Source organism: Vidua chalybeata, chromosome 4, assembly GCF_026979565.1.
Source record: "Vidua chalybeata isolate OUT-0048 chromosome 4, bVidCha1 merged haplotype, whole genome shotgun sequence".
Taxonomy (NCBI): Eukaryota; Metazoa; Chordata; class Aves; order Passeriformes; family Viduidae; genus Vidua; species Vidua chalybeata.
Genome location: NC_071533.1, coordinates 49,084,801 through 49,112,791, shown reverse-complemented (window position 1 = coordinate 49,112,791; position 27,991 = coordinate 49,084,801). Strand labels below are relative to the sequence as shown.

At 41.2% G+C, this 27,991-nt stretch overlaps 1 protein-coding gene across 1 annotated transcript; it reads right to left on the bottom strand.

The window, feature by feature from the left end:
• Positions 1-378: 378 nt before the first annotated feature.
• On the bottom strand, positions 379-27,991 carry BEND4 (BEN domain containing 4). The gene is made up of 5 exons (XM_053940207.1): positions 27,628-27,991; positions 18,903-19,469; positions 7,460-7,551; positions 3,909-4,149; positions 379-719 (listed from the first exon to the last, which is right to left on the bottom strand). Exons 1-5 carry the CDS (start codon positions 27,989-27,991, stop codon positions 502-504), a joined length of 1,482 nt encoding a protein of 493 aa, XP_053796182.1. The 3' UTR covers positions 379-501.

The window sequence follows — 27,991 nt, the reverse complement described above, 5'->3', positions numbered from 1 at the left end:
GATACTTTAAGGTAGCATTTATAATTATGTTTTCTGTTAGCAAATGGGAAACCACTCCTTTTTTTTTTTTTTTGTTGTAAGCATGCAGATTTGTACAAATCTCCTAGTCAGGGAAAGCAAATAGCACCCAGCTGTTCTGAGTCCGGGCCTGGGATTGTTATTAATAGGCTGAAGAGATAGTAGCTGCTGTTTCTTTTGACACTTTTATAGTTTTTAAATGACCTTTCCTCTACAACTGGATGAAATGGACTGCACGCTCCCTTTGAGTGAGCTATGAAGGGTTTGGAAATAATAGGCACTGAGAAGTCCCATAAAGCAGGTCTTGAAGTGGATTTCTTTCTGTTAACTGGGCTATGGTAAGATGGAGAAGCTGAAATGTATGCAGTATGTGTTCAAACATGCTTTGGACTCCTAAATGACAGCAGGGTTAAGGATGTTTAACAAACAGTCTCTCCTAAATTAAGTGGTTGCTGCTGCTGTACGATGTGGCTCTCACTGCCATCAATCTCCAGATCCATCTTGCATACCTCTGTTGAAGACTTCGTCCTGTGATCCTGGGTGGTCAGTCCCTTCGTAATAGGAGCTGCCATTGTGAAGGAAAGTCCCCACGGCGCGGCCCTGGCGCGCGTGTCCCACCGCGTCACTGAACACCTTGTTTATCTGCTCTTCAGATGGCATCCACCAGTCTGGGTTGGAGGTACAGTGCATCCTAATGAACTCTGCAGGAAAACATGCGAGGATTAAAAGCAACTTGTCTTTGCAGCATCTGGTATTGCCCAGGTGTCAAAAGCTCATGGGAAATAAGAAAGGAGGTATTGCTGCTCTGCTTAAGCAGAAGTAAAGCCTTATGGGGGATGCCATGATAATGCCACTTGGACCTATTTTATTTCTGCATAAGTGTGTTTCTCCACATGCAGTGTATGTTGTTACACCTGAGCTACCTAGGTGACTCATGGGACCTGGATATAAAATCCTTTTTGTGGAAATACAAAGAACTAATTTGAAGTGAAGGCTGTGATTCAGTACGTGCAATATGTGTAGAAGCTAACACAAGCCAGGACATATTTAATTAGAAACTGTTGGTATTTATACCCCAAGGTGATTGCTGTTGGATCTTTCTGACCTCCCTCTGCTGGCTCCTCCAGCACCTACAACCTGCAGGAGCCACCAGCCTGCTGGAATATGTCACTGCCTTTATTTCAGTTTGGTGCTCCTGTCTGTTTGGGATATCTTTCTTTTCAGCTCTGCTATTTTCATCTCCCTGTATTTTACACTTATTTTTTCAGACAATAATTTGTCCTTAGAAATAGCTAAATGAGATCAGAGAGCTGATTTGGGGAGCCTTGCAATAGTTTTCAATGCAGGAGAAAATGAATTGTACTACATGCATTTTAGCCATTTAAATAGCTGCTGCTGCCACATGCAGCTATTTGTATGTGATGATTACATTTTTTATAATTTATTTTTCAGATTCTTTGACGTGCTATATGTCAGACTTGCAGGAGGTGCCCTGCCAAGTCTGGAGTTGTAACTGCTAGACATAGCTCAAATAGGTGTATTTGGACTTTGAAACATCCAAATATGATTTTAAATGTGAGGGCATCTTATTAGAGATACTGGATACTCTGTACCTCATATACAAACGGAGCTGCTTATTTATTCTGTAACATTAGTTATTCCCTCATGCAGCATTGTGTGTCCCAGGATATTTTAAAATTCTATTTTCTACTGTTGACAAGCCAACAGCACAGTAAGTGGTGTAAGGTAACTTCATTACTGTCACCACATCTCCAGACAGGGAATGCTGTGCTTTTACATGAGTTCCTGTGCCTGCAAGGTATCTCATCTGTTGGACAATTAGAATGTGATTTTTGCATAGCTCCTCCAGCAGTGTGTCTGCAAAAGTGATAGTGATCTCTGTTTTAAATTCATTTCCCTGGAAATCCACACAGGCAACAGTAATTCCTACCTAGTTATGTTCACATGTGCCCCCACACTCATCTTTTTCTCAGAGAAACGGTTACCACGTAAAGAAGTAATGCTATAATTTAAGCATGCCAGGATGTTTTAAAACTGGTTCCAGACACCAGTCAGTTGTAGGAGTATATTAAAAATGTTTATATATATTTAAACTCTGAGTGCAGACAGAGAACCAATTTGCGCTCTCTGCTATGGTGGAAAGGCATAATTAGCTGGGTTGAGAATTAGTCAGACACTTGTTACCTTGGCTTGTAAATGAGTAGGAGCTAGTGGCCAACTCTCAGCACTGGAGAAAGTTGTCATGTTCCCACCTACACATGAAGGCCCAAAGGGAGAACTGTCTACTCTGCTTTCTTAGCTGGTCATTACATACTGCATGTTTTGGCTTCCTCTACAAGCTTCTGATAATTAAAGAAACTACCATTTCTCTTTGTCCCAAGGAGTGCTCCCCACGTTCTGTGTGTCCAAGACCCCAGAAAAGAGACTGGCCACAAGCAAAATTCCCTGTGCGGGCGAATTTACTATTAGTCTTGGGAGGCAGGTCAGAGAAAGGGGAAGAAAAGAGTAAATGTGCTTGTGGGTAAATTATTAGGTGATACTTAAAGTAACTTAGTAAATGCTAAAGTACTTGTATCCAGCCTTCATTTTCCAGGAGAACTTCTGGGCCTCTGAATCTCAGTCTAGACCTCTGCAGCATGGTGTATGATGGATTTGCCCTTCAGTTTAGCTCTGATAGAGTTCTGGTAGAGTCTCATACAGCAGCTTAAAAGATTATTTTGTAGTACAAAAAGAGCTTGTTTGCCTAATTTGTCTGTAAGTAAAATCTGAGTTCATTACCTGGTTACATCAATATTGTACCCTAATCACAAGTTTTATCTACTTAGCCTTGTTGGATTCTTCTACCCTAAGTGGGTATAACCACTTTGGACTCCAGTTGAATGAGTGAAGATATTTTTATCACTGACTGACCATAATATAGCTTTTTACATTGCACTGATTAGTAAAACATTCTTGAGGTTAGTTCAACCAAACTTTCACGTATGTGCTCAAAAATTATTATAAAGTTAACTATGAATTAATGAAAGAAAAAATAAGCATATGCATGTATACAATGCAGAAGTCAAAACTAAAAACATATTTTTACTTTGGCTTTAAAAACTCCTGTTTTGTATGTTTTATTATAAAGCTTGCTACCAGCCTTTTCAAACAATTTTAGGAAACCAAAGTACACAACATGCTTTTCAATCTGTACCCTTTCTGTGCAATATCATCACTCTCTAACATTGTGAAATACTTGCAAAACTTTCCGCCCTTTTCAGGCTAAATATGGGGGAAAGTTGTTCCCTAACATTTTCAGGCAATGTTGCATCAGTATGCCAAAAAATAAGGTATATTCTTGACAACACACTTATGTACACTTTGTAATTAACCTGACGATATTCTTGACCCTAGAAGATGTTTTCAAACCTACTCTGAAACTCAGCTTCTAACTCAAATGATGCCCTGTGTTCTTGTGTATCATATCCTTACTAGACATTGGACTGTAATTATTATTTGGTTGGTTTTGCTGTGTATTGGTGGTAACAAATTACCTGTGTTATTATAAAGTAGTGTAATCAGGAATGCCTGGTTTTGCTTCATTGCTTTTTAAAGTGTATTAGTGTCATGTGCCCTTGCATTTGGGTCCTCTCTTAAATAAGAGGCCTTGTTTTTTCCCATCAAAAACACCCAAAACACACATATTATACATACATACATATATGTATGTATGTATGAAAAGAAAGTGGAGGGTTTCTGGGTGCTTGTCACCTGCCTGTGAAACCCCTTCTAGTTCTGCAACTGTCAGCCAAAAATGCTTCTACTGAGCCAGAGCCAATGTGGTGAAATGAGATCACATATGGTGGACACTGAGCGAAAAGATGCAGTACCTCTGAGACATGTTACTTTAACTGGATCCAGAGGACGTCTTTCAGGACCTGTCTCTCCTGACTGCACTGACCTTTTCCTTTTTCCAAGGCCGCATGAGTACTTAAGCTCATCGGTTGTGAAAACAAATCTGATGAGATAGCGAAGGAGCCGTCGTCCATCTTTCTTGGAGGAATTTACAGCCTCATCCCACTGTTTACTAGTGATGTAGACAGGGTAGTTGTTCAGCAACTGCTTACTCCCCTGAAAAATGAAATATTTCTGTTGCTTATTTTACAAGGCAAATAAGTGAAGATGTCAGTTGCAATAAAAGATAAGTTTTTAACTATCCACGACACTGACAGTGAAACACAACCCAAAGTGAACATGTAATTACTCTTACAGAGAATGAGTACTTCTAAAATTACATTTCCATTTTCTAGAACTCAGATTGGGTGAGGTACAATGAATACATTTTGAGAGATGTAGCTATTGATAATTTCCACGTTCACAAGCAGGTTAAGAAGAGTTAAGAATCAGCAACTGGGCATACTATTTAAGTGTAATGTTTTTTCTCATTTTGATAGAATGCATAAAAAGGGTCTTTGAAGACCGTGATCAAATGGATCACTTCATCACAGCTAATAGTTTACTTCAGAGGTGACTCTTTTGGTCTATTTTTATAATAAATTTATTACTTCTGTAGAACACACCTGAAACTTGACAGCAATTATGTTACTGTGAAAAATGTAAAGAAAATAAGTAAAGCAATGATGAAAACTAAAAGCTTCATTATTATTAATGAATGCTGTATTAAATCAAATTATAGCTTTAAAGAAATGCCACTGTGTCAGCTGGAAAGAAATTTTGCTTTTAACCTTTCTTAATTTGTGTGCTTCAATATTCCAACATTAAATGAATGCTGTGGGACTAATTACGGGGATTCCTGAAATCCACACACATTTATAAGCCCTCTTAAGTCAATTGTACCTAAATTGTATTTAATTCTTGTTGCCCATAAAACACTATAGTTCAGGATTACCCAATTAATGTAAGATGGTACTGTTAATATGCTTGAAGTAATTGAAGTACACAATAAAAACCCAAACCACACCCTGCTAGAGACTCATTCACTTTTACAGCTGCAACTCTTTACCAAACCACATAAATCTGGAAGTGCAATTAGTGAACTCTTTGTGTAGCCCTCAGGTTCGCCAGGAGCTTGCAGTGACCTAGAGAAACCCAAGTCTGATGCTCAGTGAGGTGCTCAGCCACATGCCACACTTGTGGGCAGCTGCTGCAAAGTTCTCACTTCCAGGCCTTTGATATCTGAAAACTATTTTAAGGACTACCCTTGCCTTCTTTCACATATTTATTATAGCATCTTGGGAGACAGCTTGAGAGCACCTTTGAAGTTTTTCCTCAGGTATTTGCTTTTAATTTTTTTGCAAGTTTGATAAATATATGCAAGATTGATAAATATATGAAATTAGTGAAGAGTGTGCTGAGATTATAATTAGATAATCTGTATGATCTAGATAACACCACCTCCCAGTGGGGTTAGCATCACTGGGAGCTCAGCCTGTGTGGCTGTCTACTTGTTTGCCTTGCTAGAAGCTGCTGGCAAAAGCAGCTACAGACAAACCCAAAACGCTGCAAAGGAAGCCAATACGTGAGGGAAGAGATGGGCTTTGTCTGTCTGAAGGGCCTCTCCCCCCAAACACCTCAACACTTCACTCACTCCCCTGTAGTTATAAATTCAAGCTTGTAACCCCTAAGAGAAACACCCTTCACCTATAGTATACTCCTGTTAAATTTGGGGCTTTCTCTTTGCACTTCATTATCTCCTCAGGTCAATGCAAGCAGGTCAGGGTGAATTCCTGCCCTCCATTCATGACACAGGCAGCTGCTTTAGGTTTTGCCCAGTACATGATCCCCTGGGAAGCCAGTAATAAGTCTGAAGAGCTCTGCCATGGAAGAACATTACAATCCATCCAGTCCAGCTCCTTGTCCTCTTCCAACACTGTGAAGGAGCTGGGGAAGGAAGAAGAGCAGAGGGGCAGCATGGAAAGCTCTTTGGAGGTAATATACTCTTATGTTGAAGTAGTTGCAACCACTCTGTCCCAGGGGAAGCTGGCATGAGCACTCCCTTGGTTTGTTCCATACATCAGTACAAAGGACCATGTGATCCTCATGCTGGTACTTAATTTTTTTTCAGCAGCTAGCTTCACATCCCTTTTATATAAAGTAAGTTATTTTCCTACCTTTGATTTCTGAAACCTATTTTTTTCCTATTAAAAAAACCCTTTACCGAAGCAATGACCATTCTTACTGTTACCACTGCAAAGTATAAGCTGCAGGTAACTGTAGCTACTGCCTTGCTTTTAAGCCCTGACAGACCTGGCTTATGCAATGCAAGCCCATAATGGCACAGGGTTAGGCTCCAGGCTTGCTCATGTGCATTAAGGACAGATGCTCATGGGTGGCTTTGCTAAGCAGCAAGCTATCCTAGAAGCTATTCTGTGTCTGTATATATAGCATAGATGAAAATAGGGTGCAGAAAGGCCCAACATCTAGATTTCATGAGAGCTCACATTGCTATTAACTGAGGAGAGGGTAATAAATTTTGCGTAACTCCTCAGCCTCAATTTTATAACACTTCTCTCTTGTTTACCCTGAAATGTAGGATATTTTTCCTCATTCTTCTCCAAGGCATGATATAATGTTATGCTACTCTCTTAAACAATTACTGGATTCCTGCTGCAGATACACTTTCATTGCTTCCTCAGAGAGTAAAGCACTTCTGGGCAGAACATTCTCGGTAAATATATGATGTGGTTTGGTGTGTCCAGCAGTCATTAAACTAAAACTAACATAAAACTTCCCAGAAATGAAATAAGCAGACTCTGAAGGAAGAATCAAAAATACAAATGTATTTCTGCTTGTATTTGTATATGATGAAATTTATGAATAAAAGATTAATATCTGTGTGTTCAATTGAATAAAAAGTTCTGTCGCACTGTGACAAGCTATTCCTTGCGAGACATTACAGAACAGCCTCCGTTTTTACAGTACTTGAAAATTTTAGTTAAGCAAAAGAGCATTAAAAAAAGGAAAAGGAATCCTTGGAATATACTTGAATGATAACAGCTAGTGATAAATATAAATGTGTATATATCAATTTGCACAGGATACAACTGAATGGAGGAGCAAAGTGGTATACACCCTGAACTGCTGCATGCCACGTGCAGCCACTCTCAGTCACGCAGCTAAAGCTGTCACCAGATAGTCCTAGCCTAAATTCTACCCACAAATATGGTGTTTCTGAAGAAAGAGGAGAAAAAAACTACCCAAGGCAAGGCAAGCACACCTGGTGCTGATGGAAGGAGTTAGGTACTGCTCAGTAAAGTAACTCTAGATTATACTAATGCAATGTTTCCTCCATTTAGGGGATTACTGTATTTAAGAATGACAGTTTTTAACCTGTTTTTACTACTAAATGCCTACTGATTTATTTGCCTATATGTTTGTAATGAAGCAGAAAGAGATGTAGCTTGTTTTCACTGTACACTACCTCGGTTGGATGGTCTGCTGGCTGTGGTACCATAAGCTGGTTGTGATGCTGAAGTACGGTCTTCAAATAATCTAAAACCGTCTGGCAGGGCACTGCATGAAACAAATTGCAATTACTGTATATTAGCTATAAAGCATAAAACAGAGCAACAATATTAAATCAAGCAGTGTTCCTTAGTATCTCTTTTCTATGTCTGCGAGATTTATTTCAAATAGGAAATACTTCTCATTTTGATTTGTGAAGATATTTCATTTAATAAATGTACAAGTATTGTATTGCCTATACTGAGATCTCTTACTATAGATAAAATTACTGTTATTTTTCTGCCCTCTAGTTTTCAAAGGGTTTTTTTTTCCCAAGTTTGAAATTATAATTACTACAAAGACAAATTAGATCAGCAGTAATGATAGTAAGAAAAAAAAAATCTGTAAATACTGTAAAAATCCCAAATCATACAAAGGAGGAAACATTTATTGGACCTAAATAATGCATTGATTAACATGTAAATATGCTTAAATGTTTTTGAAACTACAGTCTGATTAAATATACTAAAGAGATTCAATGACTCGTATACGCCAATTTCTACTCCCTCCCTCCTCCCAAATTTATTATAAAACTAGGTGTTAGGCAAATTGCTTTATCTCTCTTTGCCCTCATCCTCCCCCCTTTCCATTCCCATCACTCTTATCCATTTCAGTAGTGGTACCAACATCCTATTCCCTTCTGTTGAGGTGATAGGTTAATTAGGGATGATTCAATTATGGGTCTCTCTTAAGCAGATGCTGCCACATCCCTGATTAACTCTGGAGTATTTTTGAAATACAGCTCTTTTCTCCTGAGCCTGAAACACCATAGGAGAATTAAACAGATATTAATCCAACATTACAACTGACTTGTGCAAGACTAAATAAGCACAGTTTTTAAGGTACCTTATGACTTTCACATTTTGAAAGGGTTGTTTTTGTAAAGTATTCAGATTTAATCGTAGCTTCAGCTAAGAACCTAGAAGAAATATTTACATTCCTTTTTTTCAATTACTATTTCTTGGCATTTTATTATTTCTTTACCCCTGAAAAAAATGTGGTGTTTTGGGCTTTATCTTAAGCTGGCAATCTGAAAGCAAGCACTGAAATATCTCAGAATGTCTGAAGGTAGGATTTATGGGTATTTTGCCCTATTTCCTTGGCATTCACACCACACAGCTTACTATGCCCCTGTCTAGGCAGACAGCGTGCAGAACAAAATTACTCTGTGCAAGACAGACCCTTTACTATGGGATAAGAGGAGTTACATCCAGCAGTCTGCATACAGAAGTCATGTGAAGTGCCTGATATGATGAATAAATTTCTACGTTACTGCACCCCACACTGACTTCTCTGTAAAGACAACCCATCAGTGTATTTACTCCTGCTTCTGTTTTTTCACACAGTAAGTAATCTCACTGCAGGCTATCCAAGGATGTGTTTACCTATGTTCTTCCAAGGGGATGGGGCTTAATCGAGAAGACAACAGGAAATTACTTAACCTGTTGTGTCCCCAGCAGATGAAGTGCAGCTCTACTTGAACTCTATGCTGTTGATAAAATGCCTTCTCATTACCACTAAGAAACATGAAAGTATTAAAAGCTGGCCAAAGCTTATAAAAACTTCTACCCTCATAAAAGCAACAATGTTTTGAGCATTGTATGTTTTTTTTTTAATCATTGTAGTGATTGGAGGATGCTGATCACTTCTGACTTTAAAGCCATGACACAGCACAGTTTGCTGTTGATACAAATAACCTCAGCCTTTCAAACACCAGGTGCTACTTGCAAATCCAGACTTCTTGGGCTGCCCTATTAACTGAAGCCTAGAAGAAACCACAAAGAGGGCAGCACAAGGTGGAGAGTCAAAGCTTGGTTTTGCTGCTGTGTCCCTCTTATGGCTCTGCAGATATTCTCTTTGCTGAGAACTGTTTCCTCCAAACCCTTCAGGAAATGTAACTTTGTAAGGGCCTGGGGGTCCCAGCTGGGAAGATGAATGATCATTTAAGTCTACCAGTTTATTTATTTTGTTTATTGTGATGGGGTCTCTACAGGGTTAACAAGATCATAGCCCCATGGGCTGATACTCTGCATGTTTATGCAGGTATCCACTATCAGGACATCACCAACAGGGATTTGTTCTTACTGTAAATAGTGGGAGAGATACCAACATTGAGATAACACTTGTTATGATTTAGTAGAAAGCCTGTGGGGAGGCAGTAATTTTCCTGCCCATTAGGGAAGAAGTTTGCACAGCCTTTACTTTCTGAAAGTGCATCTCAGAATGGACACTGGAGATGGCAAAGTAGCAGGAGAGCCTACAGGGAACCTGGTGTGTCAGGGAACGCTGGTCTGGCTAAGATGTTACCCAGGACACGTGTAGGAGGTGGCAGGTGTTTGCTGTTATTATCCAAGTTTAAGACTTTGTTGTTATTCCAGGTATCTGTATGTTGTAACAAGTGCTTATTCAGCACAGCTTGTCACAGCTTTCTCTGCAGAGAATCCTAATTTCTAATGAACAGTTGAACAGTGACTGTGGTGGTCATGCACTGTGCCAATGACAAAATTCAGGCTATGATCTCTCAGCCTGAGCTGCCACACAGCACAGCGACTCCCTGGACTAAATTCTCCTTGCCACAGACAGCATCAGTGGGTAAAACACCACAGAACTCAGTCATCTCCCAGTGATGCAGCTTCTACCCACAGGAACATAAACCTTATTTCACGTCCACATTTTGTTTTCCTTCAAACTGGGGTTCACAAAATTTTTTGGAAAAGAAATGGAAAATGCCTGTTACTTGTTACATACTTAGTGGTAAAATAATTTCTCCCTCTTCTCTTTCCTAAGCCCAACACTGACCTTCCAGAGGTGCTGGGCTCCCGCTAAAAGTGGAGTCCCTACACCTACTTACATGTCTGTACACCTGATGGCCGCCGGTCTTTTGGCCATGCTGTGGATCGATACCCAGGCAGAAAGTCACTGTGACTTCAAAAAGCCTTTCTCAGTGCCCTGAAAGCACTCAGCGTCTTTCTCAGTGCATTTCCCAGGGGCTGAAACCAAGCAGAGCCATGTTCTCTGTGCCCCAATACACAGAGATTGGCCAGGTCTGTCACCTTGAATCTTCCTCTCTCACAGCTACCTCTGCGTCTCTTGCAAGCTGTAGGCAATGACTGTATGCTTTCCCTCATGGATTAAAGTATTAAAAACATGGGCCGTGAACAGTTTCACAAAAAACATCTCTCCAGAAATTCAACTGCATCATGGCAGTTTTCCCAAATTTCCTGAACACAAATCTATTTGTATTTTTAAATCCTGTTTTGTAATTTAATGTTACGTAACACCCTGAATATCCTGCAATACTCATCAACCAAACTTTTCGTCTCATCGAAACCATAATTTGGCAAGATGCAGCCTGGTACTAATGCCATTATTCTGGTTTAGCACTCTATTAATTGAAGCTGGCTTCAGCTGTGCAATTAGTTTGTCTCGGCTCAATATCAGGCCAACGCAACCACCATCATCCAGGACATCTCACATCCTTTAAAAAAAAAAAATCAGATACTATTTCCATCTTTCAGTCTTCTCAAGCATCCAAAATATTACAAAGCATAAAGAAAAATTATGGTCAGAATTGTCTTTTTCATGTTAGGTTTAGCTCCTGAAATAAGTCGTCCAAACCTCATGGTTTTGAAAACATGACGCTTTGGTAGCAGCTGCCTTGTGCCTTTGGTAATAAGTCGATGTGCACTTAGGGAGGAAAAGCTGTGGTGCCCAAAAAGCTACTGCTCTTCAGTGTCCCAGCACTGAGAGGCAGCTGGGACAGGCAGCTGAGGCTGCAGTCCCACATGAAGCTGCTGATGAATGAATGATAACACCCAGAGTTACAATGGAAATGGAAAATATTTCTACCTGCTTACCATCATCATTATATTGGTGTGACTGCATCATGCTACCCTTCACAAGTACCAGAACAGAAATACTCAATGAACAGTTCCATATTATTGATAAAATCTATTTCTGTCTGATAATGGTCCAACACTGTTGTTAGGATGTCATATTTTTCCTTTATTTTGCCAGGGAAAGAAAGCCTTCTCTAGACAATGCTCCACATTTGATTTTAATCATTAATTTACCACTGATACAACTGCTTTTTACGCATCACATAAACTTCCCCTCTAATCTATTTGTTATGTTTCTAACTCTTCCTTTACTTTCCCTCCAAACTGGTTGGTTTTGTAACCAACAGTATACTTTTCCTCCGAGATAAGTCTTTTGGGGCCTTAAGTGACATGTTTTTAATGTTTCCCAATTATTACCCACTCTATTTTTTTTTCTTTTTAAACCTTTGCCTCTAATAATTGTTTCCAAACTTTTATGAAGAGCCAAGAACATCCCTATTATTGGTTTGAGCTGGGTTTTTGCTCATTATAAATGTTACCAGGACACAGTCACACTGGTATCTGTCAAAATGAGAACTCTCATTTATCCTCCCAAAAATGCAGCCTCCAGTGTAAAACATTCCAGGGCTGTTTATACTGCCAAAGCACAGCACTGTGAAGAGATGCTTGGGCTTGCTGTAAATACAGCACATCTCCAAGGTAAATAAAGTGCATCTCCAACCTCTCCTGCAGCATCAGACAGTCCCAGTGAGAAGGGATGGCTCACTCCCAGTTTGGCTGTATGTCTCTGCAGTGGTCTCAGCCCCATAAATAGACAGTAAGAAATCTGGTTATTCTGTCATTAATAAGATTTTGTATTTGACACTGGCTAGTATTCCTCTTGGTGCTCTGCAGAAGATGAATCCCTTAGTACTCAACACCATTTACCTCTGACTCACCAGAGGGGAGGAGCATTGGGAAGAGTGTACATACATCTACATCCACCCTGCTCAGGCCAGCAGCTGTTAGCTAAGACTGGCTCAGCACTGCACTGTGTCCTCCTTCACTTGATCTTGAGCGATGCTTCTCTCCGAGTTCATTGCAGGGCATTTCTAAATTGATGCTTGACTGTCAAAAAGATGTAACAAATTATAGGGAACATGCTGACGGACCACAGGGCTGTGTGAATTTCTTATAACATTAATGGAGATGCCTTTGCTGCCTGAGATTTGGACAAGTGTGCATGGCTTGGATTATTTTAGCTCATATGGTCATTTATTTCAATAGTCAGCTGAAAGCCAGCAAAAGCTGCGTGGATGGTCCACGAAGGCAAGTTGTTTGGGGTGTGATGAGCTGGAAAAACAGCAAGGGGCAAGGAGAGATGGGGGAGGAACTGATTTCAGTGCTCAAGAGCCTGCAAATTTGGATATTTGTGACTGGATGGTAAAATAAAACCAGCACCCATTTGTAGTGAAAGCATAGAGCAGAAATCAAAAGAATTGACACAATGTGTAGGAGGAGGGTGTTAAAGATTTCCTAAACTGACCTACATGCCAGCCGAAAACAGGGAAGGGAGAAAAATTCAAGCAAATATCCCATTACTTTAAAAATCCCTCTCAGCTGTGTTTTCCAGGCAAATAATTTAATTTCTATAAATCTGCATCTGAAAAGCCATTGTACTTTTAATTTTATTTTGCGATAGATTTCTTCCAGAAAAAATAATGTTCCCCTCCCATATGCCCCTGGGACGTACACCTCTGCATAAACAACAGATTAAAAGAGATAAAAAAAGGCAGCTGTGCACCTCATTTAAGTGATGCTGCCACATGCTCCTGTGGCTTTTATTTTTGTCTGTGCTCTCTCACTTTCCTTCTACCCATTAGAAGGAGCCTCTTCTTGTGGTCCCGTTCAGCAGTGAAGTCTTCCCTTTGGAAGGGACATCCTCTGTAAACCCCTCTACTACACATTTCTACTGCTGGTAACTAACAGGGAAACCATGAAGTCCCCTGTGAGAAGGCACAGCAGTTTATGTCACTAAAAACCAAAGGTTTGCTTGCAAAGGCCAAACCAAAGTTGAGACCTGGGAGTTCATCCTTGACAGGCTGAACTGCAGCTCCCCACAAAACTCCCATCAGCTCCGGTTTCCCAAGTTGGCTGAGAAACCTGATCTCCCGAATTCTTGTGGGCTTGTATCCAGAAACGCAGAGAACACAGATAAAGCAAGCCCTGGTCTGCTGCAATTACATGTTTCAATAAGTTTTTGTACTCAGGTTGGTTTAGCAAAGTAAGCTGTCACCCCCAGCAGCAAGCAAAGCCGTGCTACAAATTCAAAGGGGTTCTTGTGCCAAACACTGGGTGATCGTGTTCGAGGCTCTCTGTTCTCACAGTAACTTCACACTTTGAAGCTTAAGAGCAGAACAAGGCCACAGATCAGACCAAAACATCCAGAACATCAAGGGAAACCAAAGAAGTGGTTAAATCTGAACATCAAGAAAAAGTACCAAAAAAAAAGGACATGAAAAATTGTTCATCATAACCCTTGATGGCTGCTTTATCTGTAGTGTGGCTGTGGTAGGCTCTTTGGAAACATGAGGCTCTGAAAGTATAAAGGAGACAGGATTTGTAGGGAAAAGTAATATCTTTTATTATATTATCCTGTAGTCAGGAAGAAGAGTCAAGCCTTGGGCATACAAAACCTCCTGGAAAACTTGTCTGACTTTTTCAACTACATTGATATTAACTCTACCTGCAAATCCCACTTTGCTTTGGCTACTTCCAGCCACCATGAATGCAGGCTCTATAGGTGACCAGGACTCAACATTTGAGGGGGTTTTCCTTTCCTTCCCCATCCCTCTGCTATTTGCTGGAGTATTTTTTGCTGCTGGCCTAACAAAGTAAGAATAATCATTGTATTTGTCACATACTGCTTCATATATTTACTAAATTATACCTGTTCACTACTTTCAGACTGGTTTATCCAAAACCACGCGGCAAAGCTGAGAGCACCTAACTCATGATTATAGACCTTTGCTTTAATCACCTGGAAATTTCTCCCTTTCAGATAAATAAGTGTGAGAAAATCATGCTGATAATAATGAAGAACTGTTTATTATCCTCATGGTTAAAATCCATGTCTTGTATGCAGATCCACAAATATGTCTTTAGATTCACTACTAGGAAAGTATCACAGCCACAGTAATTTCTATACAGAGGAAAGAAACTAGGAGACACTTTTCTTCTCATGTGGATGGATTACTTTGTTTTGTTCTTAATGATCTCAAAACATTAAAGAGCCAATGATGAGTTTGCCAAACTCCTTCCAGGAATTACCTAAACTTCAATTATTTTTCAGAAGAAGACACGATAACACACCGAATGAAAATACTTCTCTTCCATTCAGTTGAATTGAAAACTGAAAATGCTTGGTTAATATTTTGCCCTAAAAAAAAAAGATATTGGGAAAACTGGACAAGTTGAAAGAAGTTGCACTGCTTTAAACCCCAAGCACTGAAATACGATTTTTTCTTCATTTATTCTACAGCTGGAACAATTAAGTTTTCACACAAATTTAAGTATTGTTTCAGTCAAATCAAATGGGGTTTTTCTGAGAAAAAAAAAATCTACCCATTCAGCATCTAAAATATATGGGATATTTTATCCATGTAATAATTTCTCTCCAGTGTTGATCTGCCAAAGAGTGATGCTAGGCTACAGGCAAAAAGATCCTACAGAACTGAAGGGCTCTACAGCAACAGGGCAGAGTCCTGAAAACTGAAAAATCTTACTTTCTGTGTCCAAAAGCTACAGGAGGATATGTCTTCTGTAACAGTTGTTAAAAAAAGAAGAAAATGTCATTGCCTTTACATCTGCAGAGAAAACACTCTTTTTTGTGGAAGCCTCTTTGTGAGCCTTGCTTTGCAAAGCTTCAGGCAGAGATGTATAGCGGCAACTATTTTTAGATCACAAACTCTCATGGATTTTAAAAGGGCTTTTGCATATGGAAAGTAAAAAAAAAAGAAATGCAAAGTATTTCAGGGGAAGGATAAAATGATTCATATTATACAGCAGAAGGGAGGGGTTGGTGTTTTTATATTCTGCTGGCAGAGTTGCTAGTGGGAGCCTCAGCGACTGTGGGGAGGGCATGGTGCACACTGCCATCGCCCCACAGGGTCCCCTGCCAGCCTCATCCAGCAGCTCTGGACTAGCTCCCCCAAGGATGGGAAGAGAAACCAGTATGTATAAAAAATCCTGCCCTTTCAGTGGCTCGATGGAGACAGTATGGCAACCTTCACACTCATCTAGCTGCTGCCTTGGTTGCCTCTCCACCACGCTCACTGCCTTCCCTGGTCCAGCCAATGGCCTGCATGAGGTAGATGAACATGCAGGGAAGAAAGTTTGTGCTCTGAGATGACTTTGATGTGATAGATGGTGGCAGACAACACTGACACTCTGCAGAGAGCTTTCTGTTTCCCTCCTGAGGCATGCAACATCTTGATGGGCAAAAAAAAAAAAAAAAAAAAAAAAACAAAGGCACAGGAGTGCAAGCTCCTGTTTACATACAGAGCTGGGCATCTCACGTCACAGAAAAATTTCTGCCAGCTTTTTTGGTAGTAGAAGCTCACAGGAGCAAAATGAACACTAGAGACAAAAATAATTAGACATTGCCTTTAGTTGATTTTTGATTAACTTTGCTCAGTGGTGGCTGTGTGACTGCCTGAGGATCTCTGTTCTACCATGTGGCAAAATCTGAGGGACCTTCTGTGGCTCTCAACACTTCTGCAAACACATGGGTCACTTCAGATCTATTTGGATATGTCACCAGAAAGCAGCAGATGTATCTGATGATGATTTTATGTTGGCAGATGAAGTCCTACCTCCATCTTTTATGTTTGTCTGCTTCCTTTGATACACTGTTAACAAGGAGTTTCACGACTCCTGGGGGGTGTAAAATGACTATGATTATGCACGTTTATCACTTTTAAATGGAGATGAAGGGTAAGTGTGATGACCCAGGTAAATACTTGCTGCTTAACCCAGCATTAATCCCAGCAAAATATAGGCAATCACAACGAGATTCAAATGACAAAGAACTAAAGAATATGAATATAATTAATTCCAGCCAAAATGGTCTTATGGAAAGTAGATCTTGCCAGACTAACCTGATTGTCATTCTTTGATAAGCACATAGATTTGCCTGAAAAGCTGGGCTGAACAATATAAGATACCTAGACTCCTGAAGGGCATGTTACCTACTACCATGAGTTAGCTGATTGCAAAAGCAGCAACACTCAACACCAGCAGATCAAACCATATATATATTAGGAACCTGGTATTGACATCTCGAATATTTCCCATTGCAGGAATCATCATTAATAGACATGTTTCTAGAAAGGCCCAACAAGGACTAACAATATCTTCAAAACTATTCAACATTCCTAGCCAGTATCACAAAGTTAATTTAAAAACAATTTGAAAAATTCTGAATGATACGGAAATTGACAAATCAGCAAATAGTGGGCAAGTGGGACAGTCAGAGCAATCTGGAACACTTAGTACATGAACACAGACAAATACTAAGTGTGTACTTTTAGGAAGAAATGTGCACAGAATGAGAAGCTCAGCTGCACAACCCACCAGGGAAACCATGGGTGCAAGTGAAGAGTCTATTCACCTTTGATCAGGCTCATAGGAACATATTGCAAGCATTTCCAGTGCCCAGATTTTAAAGAAATTAGCAGAAGGGGAGAAAAATACTGCAAAGAAGAATTCAAGTAATTTGAGGAGTTTCAAGCAGTACTGTTTGCTTTGTTTATTTAAAATGGAAATTAAGTCAGCTTTCAGTCTGTAAGTACCTTCAATCAGAAGAAGTACCAAGACCCATAGAGCACTTCATTTAGTGCAGCAAAGCATAAAAGTCAATGGCTAAAAGCTGATTTCAGGTAGTCAGGCAGGGAACAAGGCACATATTTTCACCTGTTAAGCACTGGAACCAAGTGTCAGGTAAGAGATACAGCCAGTGCTTACCAGAGACTGGAGGCTTTCTGAGATACTACTTGAGTCAAATACAAGTTATGCATTAGTGGAAGTCAAAAAAAAAAAAAGATGGTGTTCAGTACAGGGGACTGAATGAAAGCTGTCAGTCAGCTTACAGACCCTACAGGATCACTTCTGGTCTTACACACCTGAAGGTAGGACTCCACAGGAGTTGAAGTCCACACAATTGCCTTTGTCATGCAGTACCAGATGATGTACTAATCACTGCTGAAACCAGTGAGAGGGCACGAGTTATGGTAATTCTATGTTTTTGGGAGAGGTGAGGGAGTTACTCTAAATTTTGGGTTTTCTTTGCACTGAACAATGCTGCTTATGGGATTTGCCAGTATCCCTATGGACCAATGCACAAAAGAAAAACATGATGTGATATAAATAATGCATAGTACATCACTGATACCTGGGGAGAAGAATTATGAAGACTACTGCTTGCATTTTGCTCAGATTTTGTAATTGCCTCTACACTTTGGGGCAGTAGTTGGTTACTGCCTTCTTCCTTTCTGCATAGTTAGCATCTTTGCAGCTCATGCTGTACTAGACATGCTTTTCTGCCATTCAGAGATCAGTTCAATGAACTTTTCATGGATCTACCCTAAGCACCTCAAATCAGGTAAAAAAGATACAGTTCCCTAGTGTTTATATATGTCAAAAGCATGTTGTATGCTTCTTTCTTTGCTAAACTCCAATTTGCTTTTAGTATTATTATTTGAGGTGTATTTTTGCCTGTGTTGAAAGTTTAGAAAATACAGGTCCAAGACACTTGGTCCTTATCCCATACCACTCTTCAAGTATCTTGGCTCACCTGAATAGTGAGAGGTCCTAGGTTTAAAGAGCAAGAGAAGCAAGAGAACCCCTTTTCAGAGAAGGGGTTTCTATTTGATTTCTTTCTCCCAGTGGCTTCTAGGTATTGCTGAACCGGAAAAGTTGTTAGGTTTTTGGGGTTTTTTGTGTGTGTGTGTTTTTTTTTTTTTTTTTTTTTTTTTCCAGATTTATTTGAAGATGAATGGGAGGAGACATAGTAATGTTTCTCACTAAGCCAGCAGCAATTTAAGAGAAACTGTTCAAAGTAAAAGTGAAAATTATTTCAGGTAAAACTATGGATGTAACTTTGAACAGTAACCAAAAAAAGGAACCCCAAAAGGGAATTTGGCTTATAAGTTACAATGTCAATTAAAGAACAAGACAATTAAAGAGTTATGAAAGTAATGAATGTTTGAAATTACTTTGACAAACCAGTACTGATATTTGGAATTTGGGATTACAAGTACATCCCCACATGAACACCCCTTATTAGTGTAGGACTCAATATTTATAGAGATAAGTATCAGCAGGTAATTTTCCACTGGGTACAGCTATAGGAATTTTGGCTGGAGACAAATTCTAGTGTTTGATTAATATGACTGCGACCTTTAAAAATTACTAGAACTTGAAATATTACCCACATTATTTTTATCAGTGAATGGTAACATTACATGGCAGGAGCTTATTTACCTGGAATGCTCTCCAACTTTCTACGAAGCTCTTCGTTTTCTTGTTGCAATGAAATTACCTCCTGCTCTAGCTCTTGACAGCGAGGGCAGTAACCTTCTTCCTCTTCCTCCTCTTCCTCCTCTGGAAGTGTAGAAGATGATGGATGACCATGAGATTCCGATGTTGCTGGAGATGTCCATCCACCTAAAGTGTGTACTGGAGAGGCTGAAAGTGGATCCACATCTGCCAAATGGCTAAAATCATTTATTGATGAGGTGTTCTGAGAAGGGAAGCTCCCAGAAAGCAAATAGTTCTGAAGGGAATCAGTAAAAACTCTCAGAAAGGCTGAGGTTTGTTGTTTCTTTTGCATATACTGCATCTCTATGTCTAAAATGTCTGATGTCTGACTATGGACCATTTTCCCGAGCTGACATTGCTCTTGTCTTTCACTATAATTTGGGTTTTCCTGCTTTATACAAGAAATCATGGACTGAGAGTGATTGTTGTCCAGCAGTTTTCCACCACAATTTAAGAGACTTAGAACCCGGCTGCATTGTTGAGCAAAGGCATCCAGAATCATTCGACTCTCTGCAACAAAAGAAAAGATGAATCACAGAAACCTAAAGCAAGAGGTTATGCCAGGCAGTAGCAGCTCGATGAATGTACACAACTGTTTACAGTAGCATGCATTTTATTCCTGAACATATTAAAATTGTGGCTTCTGCTTTAATACTTCTGCAACACTGTGATTTAAAACATTCCTGACTCTGTTTCTATTTTGAGAGTGCCCTTGTGCCCTTGCTGTTAATCAGAAATGCATTGTGATGATAGACACTGCTTACTGACATCTTCTTTCAGAGGGATTAAGTCAGGAAAATGGGCAAGAAAATACAAATTGCATCCAATTTGCTACAAGTTCACGTAAGTAGTGCCCTGAAAGCCTATTTCAAGCTGCTGGAGGGCATTATCTGTATATATTTGTAGGACTTTGCACCATACCTTTGTCCTATGCCCAGTTCCTCTCCAACAAGGCTTCTCCTTGTTACTTCTCCTTTTTGTCTTTGATGCACTTGTTTGACATTGGGCACAGGACACTCCACACAACTGACTCTCAATTCTATGGACTTTGCTTCTGTTCCTTTTGCTCTAGGTTCCAGATATGTCCAGGAACTACTCAGAGTGATAAGCACAAACCCCTCTTCTTAAATCAAGCAAAGGCATCCTACAGGTTTGCGGGCAGGCCAGTATGGCACAGTGGAGAGTGGAGTTCTTCAAGATGCTCTGCATACAATCAGGAAACTCTACATAGGATTGTGCAGCAGTTTTTGGAGACAGTAGCTCAGCTCTGGAAGTAGGGTAGGGATGCCGTGCTGCACCTAGTCAGCTTTGCCTCTCATGACAGGAGGTGTCATGTCTCAGGGAGCAATAGCAGCTACAAGCAAACCTACAGAGTAGGATAGCTCATTTCTGCAATGTCTACATGTGTAGCTGAAGCTGCTATAATACTTCCTGGACCTAGACAGAAAATGACCAAGATATTTATGACATGACCTGTTAGGCTCCCCAGTAAAAACAGTGCCTTTTAAATTTTTTTTTACCTAAGCTAAGTTCTTCTAGGTATCTAAACAGATGTAACTAACATTCTGCAAAAGAAAAAAAAAAGACTGGTAGGTTAAAGCACTGCCAATTTTGGAGAGCACTTCTCAGGCAGGCTTGACTTTTAGAAAGTGACAAATGCATTTACTTTTGAAAAGGCAACCTGCTACAGATACATGAGACTAAGCACCCCAGACCTTCATTTACCGTAACTTCATCAGTAGCCTCATCACACTCATAATACATAAAGAACAGAAATGTTCAGAATTCAGGCCTTTAAGGGATGGCACTTTTCACAGCACTTCTTTAAGATCCACCACTGTCTAGTGGAAAATCTACTTTACACTGAGGTCAGTACAGCTGACCTGAAGACTATTTGAAACAACAGTAATTTGCATTTGTACCATCCTCCGGATCTCTGCAAAGAGGGCAGGGCTGAAGCAGCATACAAATACTTTCAGTCTCGAATGCAGCCAGAGGAGACCTCCCCAGCACAAAACCCTGATGTGATCTGCTGAGGACTTAACTGAAAAAACAGGAACCTGAGGTGGGCAGAGCAAGCCCAAGCACAGTGCTGGGTTATGAGGCTGCCTGGGGCCATGCAGGGATTGCCCAGGGGCTCCATGGGAAGGACTGGAGTGGCCCTAAGACCACTGCAAGCATCCTTGCCACCAGCCTCCTGTGTTTATGAGCCATGTCACACTCCTGGAGACAGGTTCAGACTAACAAGGGCAGATTTCTACAACATGTCTTTGATCCAAAGCATTCTGCAATACCCTCTGTCCACACTACGAACTCCAAAGGGCAGAAATGCACAGGCACCAAGTGGGAGCCAGTGAGGTGCCAGGTCCATTACCCACTGCCTCAACTTCTCTTTTTCTACACTAACCTAAGGCCAGCTGTCTTTAACCCTTAAAATTAATGCAACTGCAAAACAACACAGGAGATGTAATATGAATTAAAAGGACAGAATCATGGTGACATGGCAGCTTTCCAGCTGAGACCTGATAAACCAAAAGGAAACTAGGAAATTCAAGCATCACTAGCAACCCCAAAATGTGCTTTCTTTGTCTTACTTCTTTCCACATTTCCCCTTTAAAATTATTACAGGATGATATTGACTGTAACTTTGCAATCTTACTAGAGAATGGTTTTTTCATTCATTTTAATCCTATAATCTGATTCCAGACCTGAAATCATCTATACTGTTTGTATTTTAATCATTATTGTCTCTGTTCACAAAAGAGTTATGTATTCTTTGCATATTCTTGTTGCAAGGGGACAAGATATGAATGAAACAACTGAAAAGGGATTAGACTCTTATAAGAGATGTTACTCCAATATTTATTCTAAGAACAGCAAAAAGTAACCTGACTTCAAATTACTAGTTTTGAAGAATACCAAAATACACATTAACATCAGTAAAGATTTAATTAATTATTAGTTTTGTTTTAAAATTTAATGCATTAGGTATGTTCACTGTGATAATGGTTTAAAATGTAACTGAAATTTTATACAGGAATTACATTATTGATTTAATCTTCAGTATCAGATCTATTACAAAGACACAATAACAGCAATTACTGGTTTTTTTTTAACTTCAACCTCTACTCAAAGACATAAAAATGAGCCATGACAAAGCAGGGCTCATTTGAAAGGCTAACCCAGAGATGCACAAATGCTTTTTTTCTGGGTACTGCTGGACAGCAATAGTGAGGGATGCTCTCAGCACATATTCTGGAAATATCTGTCTTTGTGCTGAAGTAGGTTCTGCTTTGAAGAGACTTCTACACCAGTAGTGGTGCACACACCCACTGTCTGAACAACCCTAAATGAGAATGATAACTGCAGTTATTTCTTATGATGGATTAAAAAAAATGTTGCCCATTTAGCATATGTTGTAGAAATTGGGATTTCAGCTTTTGCAGACTGTCTATAATTAGAAATGCAAGCACTGTGCAATGTCTAATCACTTAAGAAATGACAAAAAGTTGTTTTTATGTGATTACTACTGAATAAACACCAATCTATGATTCTTAATTGATTTAATATAATGTATGTATTTTCTATGAAAGTAGGATTCTAGTGAAATCACTGCACTGGACTAAAACAGTGTAAGCAGTTTATTAAAGTCTTATTGTGATATTCCTTTCCTTATTACCTTGCTCACCAACCATGTAATTCTAATGTCTCAGACCCCAGAGTCTTTAGTCGTACAGAACTTCTATTGACTTTAACTAGACATATGCCTGGAGGTGGACTTGCTGGATAAGACCCATAAAGTGCTAAGAGAACAGGATTAAATTGCTAAAAGCATAAGTATTCCTAACTAGATTGTTTGAGACTGCAAGCAACCAGAAGATACTATCACATGGCAAATCAGCTAAGATACAGCATTCATCTTCACATCTTTTTCTCACTGACACTGGGACTAGGGGAGGTTCTTAGCTATTTAACTGCCAGTCTGAAAACAGAATTTAGTCAGAGCAAATGTCTGAAACTCAGTCTGATAACTTACACTAACTAATGCATCAGAAAAGATGCCTGGAAAATTTGGCAGGTATAACTTCAGCTTTTCCCACACCTACGGATCTTTGCAATACTTAGATCAGACAGCTTTATTAATAAACATTGTGTTGGGTCTCAGTGGCTCTGGATTCAGGTTGTGGCTTTTCCAAATTGCCCTTTGTATTCTTGGGCAGCTGGTTTAAAAGGTCATCTTTATAAGTATTTAATGGGTCTGAATACCATACATTCTCCCCTGCAGGGAATGTATTCATTGGTATTTAATTTTCAGCGAGATTGTGACGTTCATGTTCCTTAGCAATTTCAATCATCTCTCTTCACCTTGCAGTGACTCAGCCCTCTCACCTGATTATTTGTATTTCTTGATCTGTTTATTACAATATTTTTATTAATTGAGATCCTGGGGCAGCAACCTGGTACCCCTCAAACTGGCCTGTATCCAAGAATAGAGACTTGGTCATTATATTTTTAGATATGACCATCTGTGCTTAGGTCACAAAATTGAGAGCATTTGACACCTCCTATGACTATGCAATGTTTTCTTGGGCATTTTGAATGAAGATCATCGAGACAGTCCAGTGGATTAAGACTACAAGTGTCTGGCCATTTCAGTACTTATCTGAGAGATCTGCTTCCAGATGAGGGCTCACAATTTCTAAGGTAAGGTCAAAACACTGATCTTCATCTTTGCTGTTCAGGGAACAAACTGTTTTTCTGTCTGGGCATAACAGAGCTTTATTAACTAACTAGTAACTTTAAATATGCCATGTTTTTGGCACTGCTATCAGGTGTTACCAGTCCTGCTTTTCTTCCTCTGCTTTCCATGAAAGCCCACCCTAAATTTTAAGCTTCACTGTAAAGTCTACATCATGCTTTTCTACAGAAAAGGACTTTCTTTAGTGGATTATGGTACTGTTCAATGCACATACTACCAAAGACAGATAGTTTTCATGCCAGGAAAATATTCTGGAGAGATTAATAAAGAATTGATATTTTGCAGAAGAAAATGTGTATCTGCTGGTGCTTTGAATGAATCCATCCATGTGGCTCACGGCAGCAACAGCAGTCAGAGTAACTTCTAGAGGAGAGAGAAGGATTGTGTTGCAGTGCAGCTTCACATTCCTCAATGTAAGATGACATTTCTCATGCAGGATCTTTCCCTGCGTGATGGGATCTTGAGCTAAATTTTTTTCCTCACCATGGCACTGGGTGGAGAATTCCTGTTTTTCTTCCTTTCCCTAGCCCCTCTTCCTGCAATTATGCTGGAAGAACTCTTGGGAAGAGTTCTAACCATTAGAAAAAGCTGCAAAAATATGGAAGCATCTTTAGTCGTGACTGTGTTTGAGGTGCCCACTTTCAAAAGCAAACTTGGAGCTGTGAATCCCAAGGGGCCAGAAATGTCATGCCTGAAGTTTAAAAATCAACTGCATGAAGTGTTTAAGTTGCTGGCACAGAGTTAGGCATCCCAGGAGTGGTATTTTACTAGCTATTTGCTCACTGTTGCCTGCACAAATGAAAAGGTATCAGCAAAAAGAGAGGTATCTCTGAAACTGAACTTAGGAAGTGGGTATCCCTACAAAACTGCTCTACAGCACTCCACCCCTTTATTCAAGTAAGCACCTGCCAAGTCCTGAGGATAAACTAAGTGGGAAAAGTGTACACATCATGGATGGTGACTGCCTTGTGGAGAATGCACGTGCAGCTGGACACCTACTAAGGGGATGATCTGTCCCTCCCCACAACACCCACCACTTGAGATTAACCTCTGGCTAAGAGGTGTTCTGAGCCTGTTCCCCTTGCTGCTGTGGGGAGCCCAGAGACCCCACAGGTGCTGGCCAAAGTATAGGGCAACTGTGCATGGGGAACATGCAAATGCTCTCACTTTCCAGGGGCAAAACCCCAACTCTGCTTCCCCAGAGGCAGCCTGTGCTATTAAATTGGCTCACATGTTAGTTAAGAGCATTTCAAACCCCTGGACAATGGGACTTCTTCACATACATACAGCACTGGGGTCCCAACTAGCTTCCTGCTCATCTTAGCGGTGCTACAGCTCCCAGGAACAAGCTGCATGTGTTACTCCATCACCAAGCAGGAAGGATGGGCACATAGCTCAGCAAAGCATCCCTACCTCTGGGATTAAAATACCCAGGAGATCTAAACCTTGCCTATTGCTTTATAGAATCACAGAATGTTTTGGCTTGGAAGGGACCTTAAAGTTAATCTAGTTCCACACCCCTTGCTGGGCAGAGAGATCTTCCACTAGACCAGGTTACTCAAAGAGCCATCCAACCTTGCTTTAAACACTGCCAGGAATGGGGCATCCACAGCTTCTCTAGGCAACCTGATCCAGTGCCTCATCAGCCTCACAGTAAAAATTTTTTCCACATATCTAACCTAAATTTCCCATCTTTCAGTTTGAACCCATTACTCCTTGTCCTGTTGCTTCAGTTCCTTTTGAAGAGTCACTCCACAGCTTCCTTGTGGGCCCTCTAAGATATTGGAAGGTTGCTATGAGGTCTCCATGCAGCCTTCTCTTATTCAGGCTGAACAGCCCCCACTTTCTCAGCCGGTCTTCATAGGGAGGTGCTCCAGTCCCCTTTCCAACTTTGTGGGCCACCTCTGGTAACAACTTGTGCAAAATACTACTTGTACACACTGTAGCAAGTTTCTGGTTTGATTTCTCCTGTTGCGTTTCTCTTGGCACTTAAACCTGAGCAAAGGGTAAGTTGCGACCCATACAGGAAACTGAAGTAAAGCCTGAATGTGCAGTTGAAGGGACAGGGACCTCAAAGAACTTTGGTACATGAATGGCAATTCCTTCACTCTCTTTAGCATAGAACTAAATCAAAGACAAGCTCTGAAGCCTGCTCTGGTGCCTGGTTAGTACAATGTACCCAGGAAAAAAGAAAGTCCAAACTTCTGCTCATCGAAGCCCAGAGGGCTTTGCTGTGAATATGGCCTCATATATCATCTACCAGACAGCCAAATGTTTTCCAGGGCATAATCTGCTTCTGTAAAGAAATGTAGGTGTCACATTTATCATCAGTGTTTTGATTGTGGGCCACAAAGAATACTTAAATACCATTTGGGCATTTCATATAAGAAAAAATTTCATGAAGAAGGACGACCTTCTGCCACGGATCACAGAACTACGCCCCAGAGATGTGAATTCTCTGGCTAATCTATTCAAGTGTTAAACTTTTTTGGTAAAGTACTTGAATTATTTGGAACAAGACATGCTGAATTCATCCAGTACAAGGCTACCTCTAAGCAAAAACAGGCATTAAAACATAGCCATATATCCTATTAACTAGTGTATCTCCTGTTTAGTAAGGAAATGTCATCACATTTGTTACAAAGGCAAACAGCAACATACCAAAACAGGATCCAATTTTTCTAAATAAATAAATCAATGATGTGTCAAAAATTAACAGATGAGTTAATATACCCGATGTTATCAAAACCAGATGGTGCTTCATAATATTCATCCTGTTCAGTCAAACCCTGAATATATTCTGGACCATCAGTATATAAAATAGGATGCTGCTATTTGTGATGGCAAACAAAAGCAATCATGCCTGCCAAGCACATACTATAACAGGCAGCATTTCAGCTCTGCTAGACAGAAAGTAATTAGAATGCTTTTAATGTCCAAAAGAATGATGCTGATAGGCTGCCACAGATGTGTAGATTTATGAATATTTATATGGTGGTTTATAGCTGACACTTTTATCAGTTGAAGAAGATAAAATATCTGCCTGACTCAAAAGCTTGACAGTCAGGTTAATAAAATCTCATTAAAGAGAATGACCTATGCAATTATATAGGATTTATTGTAATTCATTTTTGATTGTACTCTGCTTAAAGATGCAATTTCCCATTTCCTGATGCCAAATTTAGGTTGCATATCAAGATCTACGTGTTTTTTTAACTCCAAGCCATCACTAGAGGAAAGATATGCGTTCAGCATCTCGGTATCTTACACCTTTAAAGAAAAAAAAATAAAAAATAATTTCATCTCCTGTTTGTCACTGCATCTTATGAAAACGGTGCAGGCAAGCAGCCGATCTATTTTCTTTCTGTTAAAATCACCACCTCTCTATCAGCAGCCTCTCCATCACCAGCAGCTCCTCCGGTAGCCGGCCCCAGCCTGCCGCCCTCCCCGGCGGAGCGGAGCGGCGCTGAGCGGAGCGGAGCGGCCGGCCCGGAGCTCCCCCCGTCCGCCCCCGCCGGCAGCGGCTCCCTCCCTCCCGCAGGTGCGCACCGGCCGGCGGCGCCTGCTCCGCCAAGTCTTGCGCGGCTGCCCGCACAGCCCCCGCCGCCGCGACCCCCTGCCCACCGCCCCGGGGCGACGCCGGCCGGACAGCGGCCCCGCCCGCCGCGGGAACTTCAGTGACGCCCGACCTCTGGACGGACCCAGCCGCCCGCCCCGTCCCCGCCCGCGTCCAGCCCCGGGGCGCCGCCGGCCCCGAGCGGGGGCACCCCGCGGGCGTCGCGCCCTTCGCCAGCCGCCCGGGAGAGGGGTGCGCGCATCGGCGGCGGAGCCCGCAGCCCCCATCCCGCTCCCGCCTGCTGCAAAGTGCCCCGCGAAGTTGCGCGGAGGAGAGAGAGGAGTTGCGGGTACCTGCGCTCAGCTCCGCGCCGCCGCCCCCCGCCACCGCCGGGCAGGGGCCGTAGCGGCCCGAGGAGCTCGGGGCCGGCGGCGGCGGGCGGGGGTGGCCCTGGGCAGCGCCGGGGGCAGCGCCGGGGCGGGCGGGCCCGTTGGGGAAGGGGCCGTGCGGCGCGTAGGGCAGCGGCTCGGCGGCGTGCGGGAAGGGCTGCCCCGCTCCGCGCCCGCGGGGCACCTCCACCATGGTGGGTCTCTCATAGCGCTTGGCCAGCGTCGCCCGCTTGCCGGGGAAGGTCTTCAGGACGCTGTAGGGACCCCGCTGCTTGTAGATTTTGGGGGTGCTGGGCCCCTCCTCCGCCGGCTGCATCTCCTCCTCCAT